This window comes from Spermophilus citellus (genome assembly GCF_964194105.1).
Source record: "Spermophilus citellus genome assembly, chromosome: 9".
NCBI classification, from domain to species: Eukaryota; Metazoa; Chordata; class Mammalia; order Rodentia; family Sciuridae; genus Spermophilus; species Spermophilus citellus.
In genome coordinates this window covers 18,402,691-18,413,180 of record NC_138191.1, presented here as the reverse complement: position 1 = coordinate 18,413,180, position 10,490 = coordinate 18,402,691, and the positions used below count along the sequence as shown (strand labels likewise).

The following is a 10,490-nucleotide window of genomic DNA, read 5'->3' as shown; positions in this document are numbered from 1 at the left end:
TGTGCATGCTTTGTTAAATTCATTCCAATGTACTGTATGTTATGTTTTAATGCTATTGTAAATGGCATTTTAAAATTTATTTTCTTCTTGTTCGTTGCCAGTGTACAGAAGTGCGATTGATTTTGTACATTGATCTTGTATCTGTAATCTTGCTAAAGACACTTATTCATGAAACATCCATTTTTGGGTAAATTAGTTAGTATTTTGTAAGTACACAATGTTGTCCTGTGTGAATTAAAAAAAAAAAAAAAGCTTAACTTCTTTTTGCCCAATCTATAAGTCTTTATTTATGTTTGTAATGTCTTATTTGTTTATTTATTTATTTTTTCATGTCACAGTTCAGTGGCTGGGACACCATTACAATGGTAAATGGAAGGAAGTAGTAAACATTCTCAACATCATCTCCATATTGATGGGAAAGTTTTTCAGTGTTAAACAGAGTGTTCAAATCTACATATGAACAATACAGATATAATTAGCAATACAGACACAGAAATTTGCTTTTCTTAAAAATTTAAGAAAATGGACAAACAAAAGGATTTTTTGTTATGAATTATCAAAAGTTTAACACTTTTTAATATTGGGATTAAAATATTATTTAAAATATTAAAATATCAGTTACTATTTCATTAAACATGTTCCTTTTATGAAATTTTTTTATCTTTTATTGATTTTTAAAAATACATGACAGCAGTGGAATACATTACAATTCTTAATACACATATATACCAAAATTTTTCATATCTCTTTTGTATATAAAATATGTTGACATCCAATTCAAGTCTTCATACAGGTACTTTGTATAATGATGTCCATCACATTCCACCATCCTTGCTAATCCCCTGCCCCCTCCTGTTCCCTCCCATCCCACTTCCCTGTATAGAATTCATCTACTCCTCCCATGCTCTCCCTCTCTACCCCACTATGAGTCAACCTCCTTATATCAAAGAAAACATTCAACATTTCTTTTTTTTTTTTTCCCGGGATTGGCTAACTTCACTTAGCATTATCTTCTCCAACGCCATCCATTTACCTGCAAATGCCACGATTTTGGTCTTTTTTAATGCTGAGTAAAATTCCATTGTGTATATACATCACATTTTCTTTATCCATTCATCTACTGAAGGGCATCTAGGTTGGCTCCACAGTTTAGCTATTGTGAATTGTGCTACTATAAACATTGATGTGGCTGTGTCCCTGTAGTATGCTGTTTTTAAGTCCTTTGGATATAGTCCGAGGAGAGGAATAGCTGGGTCAAATGGTGGTTTTATTCCCAGATTTCCAAGGAATCTCCATACTGCTTTCCAAATTGGCTGCACCAATTTGCAGTCCCACCAGCAGGGTATGAGTGTACCCTTTTCCCCAAATCCTCGCCAACACTTTTTGTTGTTTGTCTTCATAATAGCTGCCATTCTGACTGGAGTGAGATAATATCTTACAGTAGTTTTATTTATTTATTTTTATTTATTTATTTATTTTTGCATTACAACAGTAGTTTTAATTTGCATTTTTCTGATTGCTAGAGATGGTGAGCATTTTCTCATATATTTGTTGATTGATTGTATGTCCTCTTCTGAGAAGTGTCTATTCAGGTCCTTGGCCCATTTGTTGATTGGGTTATTTGCTTTTTAGGTGTTTAGCTTTTTGAGTTCTTTATATACCCTAGAGATTAGTGATCTATCTGATATATGAAGGGTAAAAATTTGTAGGCTCTCTATTCACCTCACAGATAGTTTCTTTTGCTGAGAAAAAACTTTTTAGTTTGATTCCATCCCATTTATTGATTCTTGGTTTTAATTCTTATGCTACGAGAGTCTTATTAGAAAATATTTTTTATTTGTTCTAATTAGTTATACATGACAGCAGAATGCATTTTGATTCATTGTACGCAAATGGAACACATTTATTCATTTCATTAAACATGTTCTTATGACTTCATTTTTACTCCAGTTGCTTCTTTTTAAAAAAAAATATTCTTAGTTGTAGATGGACACAATACCTTTATTTATTTATTTATTTTTATGTGGTCTGAGAATTAAACCCAGTGCCTCACATGTGCTAGGCAAGTGCTCTACCCCTGAGCTATAGTCCCAGTCCTGTTTTTATTCTTATTCCCCAAGTAGTTCTAGGGTTTGTGGACTCTGAGGCTACATAGTTTTGGAAATTTTGCTACAAAAGCAAAAATTAACATAGTATGAGTATTATTTTAGAGTAACAGGAAATTCAGATCTGAAAGAGATGACAAATATCACAAACATCATGAAATACAGAAAATAGGTTTTTATTAAGAAAATAGTTTTTTATTAAATTTTTATTAATATTCCTCTATAATATTTTTTCCTTCATATTTTGACTGTTGGCTCATTGACAGCCAGTTTCTAAACCAATGACTTTTAAATATTTTCTGTAGCAAGAATAGAAAGACACTTCATTCGCTCCTTCAGTGTATTTGACCAAAATTTCTTGGTTTTATTGGTACTGGGATTCATGTCATGTGATCTCTCCCCACAAGCATACTCACCGTCTAGGCAAGAGCTAGACTGTCCTTGGTAATGCTATAGATGTAAGCTCCAAAACAAAAATTATGATACATTTTATTTCCTATAATTCCTATAAAACTAAAAAGAATAAAGGAAGAAAGAGGGATGGAAGGAAAGGAGGGAAGAAGATTTTGTTTGGGTTTTTCATAGATTCTTTATGAGGTTAGACAGTATTCTTTTATTCCTAGTTTGGTGCATTTTTTTTTAAAAAACATGACTGGGCATTGAATTTCACCAAATGATTTTTTTCTGCGTTGATTTAAATGATCATATTGTTTTCTTTTAACGTGTGGAATCACGTTGATTGATTTTCAAATGTTAGATGAATCATTCATGGAGTAGACTTCATTCCATCCTGATGTGGTGGCACTTCAATTAAATCACTGGATTCTACTTGGTAAGATTTTGTCAAGGATTGTTGATCTATGTTCATGGGGAATGTTAGTCTGTAACTGACATCTTTGGTCTTCATATGACAGTAACGACGACTTCATAAAATTAGTTGGGAGCTGTTCCATTTTTCAAAAAAAAAAATGTGGCATATATACACAATGGAATCCTGAAAAGTTTTGATTGAGATTGGTAATTTTTCTTTCTTTAATGTTCAACAAAATTTATTTTTTAACCCATCTAGGCCTTGAGTTTGCTTTTCCAGAAGATTTCACACTCTGACTCCAGTTTCCTCAATACATCACACTTATTCAGATTTTCTATTTCTTCTTATGTCAGCTTTGATTATTTTTGTATTGAAAGGAAGCTTCTATTTCATCTAGGATTTCTTGGCATAATAACATGGTTCCTAATTTTCATTATGAGTTTCTGATGCCAGTAAGAATTGTAGTGATGGCCTTTATTTTATTATTGACATTTATTTTTGTGTTTTTGCTTTTTTAATCTTCATCCATCTTGCTAGAAGTTTATTTGTTTCATTATCCTTTTTTTTCTTCAAAAGATGAACTTCCAGGTTTACGAGTTTTCTTTATTGCTTCCTTGTTTTCTATCACATAGATTTGCTTTTTATATCATTTTTCCTTTCTTCTATTTACTTGAGGTTTGACTTACTAGTTTTATTCTAGTTTCATCAGGGAGAAGCTTAGATCATTGATTTTTCTTCTTTTTCTAATGTTAGCATTAAAGTTACAAATTTCCCTCTAGGTACTACTTTATGTGTCTCCACATATTTTTTTAATCTATATATCTAGCTATCTGCCATATAATTTAAGACAACATGTTTTCTAATTTCCCAAAATATATCTTAATTTGGCCCATAGGCTATTTAGAAGTTTTTCTTAATTTTCAAATATTTGTGGATTTTACAGATTTTTTTTTTTACTGATTTCTAATTTAATTTCAATGTAGTCTGGTCAAGGACTCTGATCTGTGTGATTTGAAAACTTATTGAATCTTGATTTATGACCCAGCATGTGCTCTTCTGTGTCCTCTAAGAGAAGCTGTGTGTGTATTTGAAAAGAGTGTGTATTTTGCAGTTGCTGTGTGGAATGCTCTAGAAATATCAATTAGGATTGTTTGGTTGGTCATGTCATTCAAACACTTGGTTCCATTAGTGATTTTCTGTCTCTTTGATTTCTGCCAATTTCTGCCATAAAAAATGTTGCAACGTCCAGCTATATTTTAGTATTTGTGTGTTCCTCTTTTCAGTCCATCTGTTTTTCTTCAGGTACTTGGACTCTTTGTTGCTAAGTGTATACTCACTGAATATGGCAGGAATTCTTGATTTGTTTATCTTTTTGTTGTGATGAAATATTCCTCTTTATGCATGAAAATACTCTTGTCCTGAAATCTACTCCATCTGATCTCAGAGTACACATTCTTGCTTTCTTATAACTAGTATCTGCCTGATGTATCTTTTTTTCCCTACTCCTTGGGATTGAACTCAAGACTTACACATGCTAAGGAAGTACTCTATCACTGACCTATGCCCCCGCCCTTTTTTTACAATATTTGTGTGTGTGTGTGTGTGTGTGTGTGTGTGTTGCCAGGGCCTTGTGCATGCTAGACAAGTGCTCTACCACTGAGCCACACCCAAAACTTCTTTTCTTTTTACTTTTTGAGTAGGCCAGGCTGGCCTTGAACTCTCAATCTTCCTGCCTCAGGCTCCCAATTAGGATTTGGGGCATGTGCCCAGCTTCTTGTTTTTTTTTGAACCACGGTTGAACTCAGAGTCACTTGACCACTGAACCACATTCCTAGCCCTATTTTGTATTTTATTTTTAGAGACAGGGTCTCATTGAGTTGCTTAGCACCTCACTTTTCCTGAGGCTGACTTCGAACTCATGATCTTCCTGCCTCAGCCTTCCGAGCCACTGGGATTATAGACATGCACCACGGTGCCCTGCCCAGCTTCTTTTTAAATTTTTACTTTTTTATCTGTATGGTATCTTCTTAGTTCATTTTCTAGCATTATAACAAAATACCTGAGAAAAAAGGTTTATTTAATTCACAGGTCTGACAGTCCAAAAGCATTTTACTGTTATCTGCTTGGCTTCTGATGAAAACCTCATGGCAGAAAGATTCTCACATGGCAGTTCATGTGAGAAAGATGACATAGATAGAGAGAAGAAGCAAGAGAGTGAGCCAAGGACTATGAACTCTCCTCATAATAACTCACTCTCATGACATCGAAACCCACTTTCATGAGAACGACATTAATTACTTCACGATAGTGGAGCCTCCGTGAATTAATTACCTCTTAAAGACCCTACCAACTCCTAACACTGTGAAACCAGAGATCAAATTTCAACATAACTTTTGGTGGGGACAAGCCATGCCTAAACAACAGAGGTATCCTTACATTAAAAGAATAAATCTTACAGAAAGCATATAGTTGTGTCTTTCTTTTCTACCAAGTATACAGAGTCTGCCTTTTAATAGACAAATTAGTCCATTTATATTTAATGTGATTATTAATATGGCTATGTTAAGTCAATTAATGTTTGTCCTATTTTTTGCTTACTTTCCTCTTTTTCTTTATGTTTTGGGATTGAAAACTTCTTAGTATTTTATTTTATTCCCATCATTATATTCATATATGGTCCAATTGTCAAAAGAGTGTTTTCAAGGATTTACAGAATGTGTCTTTAACTTATCATGGATTATCTTTAAGCATTATACCACTTTACATATAATGTGAAAGCTTACTTTCCTTTTCCCTTTCTTGTATAGTTTCTATGGAGTTTATTGTGCTTAAGTTTCATTGAGCTTCTTACATCTGTTGAGTTTATATTTTTTACTAAATTTGTAAGATCATATTCTTTGTTTTATATGCTATTTTTTTGGGGGGGGTACTGAACCTCATGTGTCTCCTTTCCTTCTGTTAATTCTGTCCCATAGGCCACGAAGACTCTGTTCATTTCCTTTTGTTTATTTTTTTTAATATGCTTAACTCTCTTCCCATCATGTGCTTTAATTAAAATATTTTGTATTTTACTTCAAATGGACTGATCTTCAGTAATGTGTAATCTGTTGAGCCTGACTAGTGGCTTCTCATTTCAGATTGCAGGTTTTTTGCTTGCTTGTTGTTTTTAGCTCCAGATGGTTTATTTGTTTCCTTTAATAATTTTCATGTCCTTGTTCATTATGGTCATGTTTTCCCCTTAATTTACTGAGCACATTTATAATGATTGTTTTAGAGTCCTCCTCTGCTAATTTTCATCTTTGTCATTTCTAGATCTGCTTCTATTGACTGATTTCCCTTTTCATTATGGGTTAGATTTCTTTTTTTTTGGGGGGGGGGAAGACTGATTAAGAAACTTTATTACAGAAAATGAATGCATCCAACGTCCCCAAGTACATTTGTGACAAAAACAGACACAAGGGAGACACAGACAATAGTTGCTACATTACAGCCTTGTTCTTTCCTAAAGATAAAACATTACTCAAGAACAGGGTAAGGGGGTTGGAAGAGAGTGTTTAAGAGAAAAAAGTACTGTCCTTTTGACTTAATAACAGGTTGGCATTGCAAGAGGATTGGTCCAGAAATCAAGCTAAGCCTAACCTTTTGTGGTAACATCATGCCACTTAAAGCATCTCAGAGAAGCTAGAGAACAACATTCCACTGGGGCATCTAGTGGCAGTGTGTAAACCTTAAGAGTAGTGGTCTTGTAACAAGCAACTGGAGTCTCTCTATAACCAAAAGTCTGCTTAATCAAACATCATTTAGCTAAATACCTACCCCCCACTTCTATCTAGCTACTGAGGGAGCATAAAATCCACCCCCACCCATAGTTAGAAAACTACTTCCTTGGGATTACTGGTTGAGCCATCTCTTCCATATCTGATGAGGTTGGCCTGTACATTGTGCATTGTGCAGTAGTAGCAGTTTCAGTTTAGAATGCCAAGTGACAAGGGCATGGCTAAAGCAGGATGAACAATACTGGAACAAGTGCCTCTGGGCAAACCTAATGACCAAGGGTTTTTAAATTAGTGGAAGAATTTAAAAAAAAAAACATATTTAGGACAAACAGTTCTGATGGAGAGGGAATGGTTATGAATGAAGATCAGGCTGTGACCATGACTTGCACTCATCTAGGACCTGACACAGTAAAGACAGCTCCTTAGACAAGCAAGGTTCCGAAGAGTGAACTTTCAAGAAAAAGCTGCTTTCTTGTAAAATAACATACACACACACAAAAAAAAAAAAAGAAAAAATTTCTATATCCAAGTGTTAATGCTAGGCAATGCTGACACTCACGCACAACAGTATTATCATTTGTTACTTCAGTGAAGTACAGATAAGCCATCCACTGATACTTAGTATCACCATTTGCCACTGTAGCCACCACCCCCATCCTAACCTGGGCAAAATGTTAACACCATTTACTAATACAACCACTGAAACACCAACCAAGCTTCTTTAGTTTAAGAACATTGAACAACAATCTACATTTCTGATGAATAAGCTCAAATCACAGGTAGGCCACTCTCTATTTCATGATACATTTACTGCTTAGAAATGTTGATCCTATCGGCCTGCTGAAGTGACCCAAGATGGAACTTAAATAACTTTCTTGGAATGTCTGATTTTTTTGAATGAGGAAAACAGAGCCAAAATATGGATAATGTCCCCTACCCCACCCCATCCCCCCTCACTGGGGTCTAGGAGACAAGCAGCAATTTAAGGCCTCCTCAAATGTTGAGCACAAGAAATAACTATGCATCCCATTACAAGTGCAGGAGTCAGAGAGGAGTGAGAATAAATAAGGTATGAAGTTTTACACCCTATACACTCTGGAAGACATTCTTACTGTTTAGCAATGCATTTGACACCAAAAGGAGATGTAGAGCCGAAGGTAAAAAGTAAAATCTGGAGTTAGCTGGGCCCCATCCCGCCTGCCTGCCTTCCTGAACAGTACTGAAGGCTGCTGGCCCTTGCCTATGTCACTACATTCACTGGTCTACACTTCATCTTAATGCCATTCAGATACAACAAATCATGCAGTAACTTCAAGTAGCCCCCTCCTTCATCTCAGTCCTAAGCTGACCATGTGAGTAAAATAGAAGTTACCAGATTTATAGGGAGGAACAGTTTTAAAAATGTAATACTGTTTATTTAACTTCAAAAACATTTCAGCATTCAAAACATACAAAAAATAACATAACGTTGCAAATTGCATTTAAGTACAGAAGGTTCTTGAACTTTCATTGATGCAGTAGCTCTTCGCTTTGCTGACAATGAAGAGTTCTACAGTTTGTTTGAAAACAAAGTTTAAAATCTACCGTACTTAACTAAAAAAAAATTCAAACACTTTTCATGCCAGCTGACACCCCCCCCCCCGCTTTTTCCACAACTAAGAAAGGCAGCAGAATGCTATATCACTATATACAAAAACAAGACAACCTGAAGCTAAATGGATGCCCACTGCAGTGTCAACAGGTCCAGCCTCACAGTGTACGCCCTGAGCTACGGCCCCTCCAAAAGGCATCTTCCCCCCACAGCCTCAACGCCAAGCAAGGAGCATCAAGAGTTTGTCTCGGTTGTTTTGTTCTTTTTACAGACTATAGATATGTACAGTTGATAACTGAGGATTTCTAGCCAATAACCATATAGTTAACACCACCTTACAAATTCAAAAAAAAAAATGCCAGGAACATCTTCAAATGCCTTGTCACACCAACAGCAAAGTGCACAGAGTGAGGAGAACACGAGAGTGCCTTTTCATTTTAAAAATGTTTGGAAATATGTACAACTTTGATACAGTTTTAGGGTGCTCTGGACACCCAGGGCCACTTCATGTAAACCACTGACAATTTCTAGAGCATTTTGAGAGACTACAATATGATCGTGATCAAATTCTGAAATTAAACCTAATGAGAGTAACAGACACATCTCAAATAAGATGTGTCAATCATGGCACTCCCCTACTCTAAGGTATTCACAAGAAGGATAAACAGTTTTTTATTCATCCTCCTCCTCCTCCTCCTCCTCTTCTTCTTCCTCCTCTTCTTCGTCTTCCTCTTCCACTTTTTTCCGGGCAACTTTAGCAGGACCCTTTGTGCCATCAAACTTTCCTTTAGACTTATAGTCAGCAACATCCTTCTCGTATTTCTCCTTCAGCTTTGCAGCCTTCGTGATGTATGGCTGCTTTTCACTGTCACTTAAGTTATTCCACATCTCACCCAGCTTTTTTGCCACGTCTCCAATGGAGATACCAGGATTTGTGGACTTGATCTTGGGGCGGAATTCTGAACTGAACAAGAAGAATCCAGACGGTGGTCTTTTGGGGGCATTAGGGTCCTTTTTCTTCTTGCCTCCCTTAGCTGGTCCGTAGTCCTTCATTTCCCGATCATAGCGTACTTCATCTGCCTTTGCCATTTCATCAAATTTAGATTTCTCTTTCCCAGACATTGTCTTCCACCTCTCAGAGCACTTCTTGGAAAATTCTGCAAAATTGACAGGGACTTCTGGATTTTTCTTCTTATGTTCTTCTCTGCAAGTCTGCACACAGAAGGCATAAGCAGACATCTTGCCTTTTGGTTTCTTGGGATCACCTTTAGCCATCCTGACTGTATTGTTCGCTAGTCTGGGCAGCGCAGGTCACGACGCCGCGGCTCAGCGCTCCCCAGCCTCGCGCTAGCTGCCTCCACGAGAACTGCCTCTGGGTTAGATTTCTTGTTTTGGGCATATCTAATTATTTTGATTGGGTGCTAGATATTGTGAGTGTTACATCCTTAGTCTAAATTTTCTTTTATCCCTTTAAAGATTATTGCATTTTGCTCTGGTACAAAGTCCATTTAATTTCAGATCAGCTTGATCTCTTTGAGGTTTTCAATCCTGCCTGGTGTGGACTCAAAATTTCATCTTCTGATTCTGAACAAGCTCTGGTAGTTGTTCAGCTTGTATCTTCCTATGGTCCTTCTTTCTTTCTTTGTTATAATTTCCCTGGGCTTAGGGAGCTTCCCCTCAAACATGTGCTTCTTTTTATTGGGCTAAGGATTCAAGGGAGTCCCCTGCGGATTTTGGAGTTCTTTTAGTGCTGCTCTTCCACTCTGGTGCTCTGCCTGACAAGTTCCAGTGGCCTCAGCCTCCAAAACTCTACTCTCTGACTCTTTAGCTCATGAAATGCCTTACTCTGCTTGGATTCCCCTTTTATGCATCTTGGTGCAGAGAAAGCATTGAAGTAAAGGCCAGGGCTATGGCAGGACTCACCTCTCTTCTCTTAGGAACCTCAGTTCTGAAACGCCTGTTACTCACCACCTGCAAATAACATTCACTCCTTGTGTGCACTTTTCTAGTTGTTGACAGTTGGTGAACTGGTCGTGTACGGGTTGGTTACTCCATTATGAAATAGTCCTATTAAAATTTAATTTTCTTGCTCTCTTTCATGAACATTCTCGCCTAGTCAATTTTAGTTTGTTCCCTATACACAATTTTATGTTCGTCAGAATATTTAGACCTCTCATGCCTTTCCCTTTCTTTCCATACCTCACCTG

At 36.4% G+C, this 10,490-nt stretch overlaps 1 protein-coding gene across 1 annotated transcript; it reads right to left on the bottom strand.

Moving 5' to 3' along the window:
- Window positions 1-8,411: 8,411 nt before the first annotated feature.
- On the bottom strand, window positions 8,412-9,579 carry LOC308656357 (high mobility group protein B3-like). Its single transcript, XM_081307391.1, has one exon. It carries the CDS (start codon window positions 9,556-9,558, stop codon window positions 8,956-8,958), a length of 603 nt encoding a protein of 200 aa, XP_081163517.1. The 5' UTR covers window positions 9,559-9,579; the 3' UTR covers window positions 8,412-8,955.
- Between the last annotated feature and the right edge of the window lie 911 nt (window positions 9,580-10,490).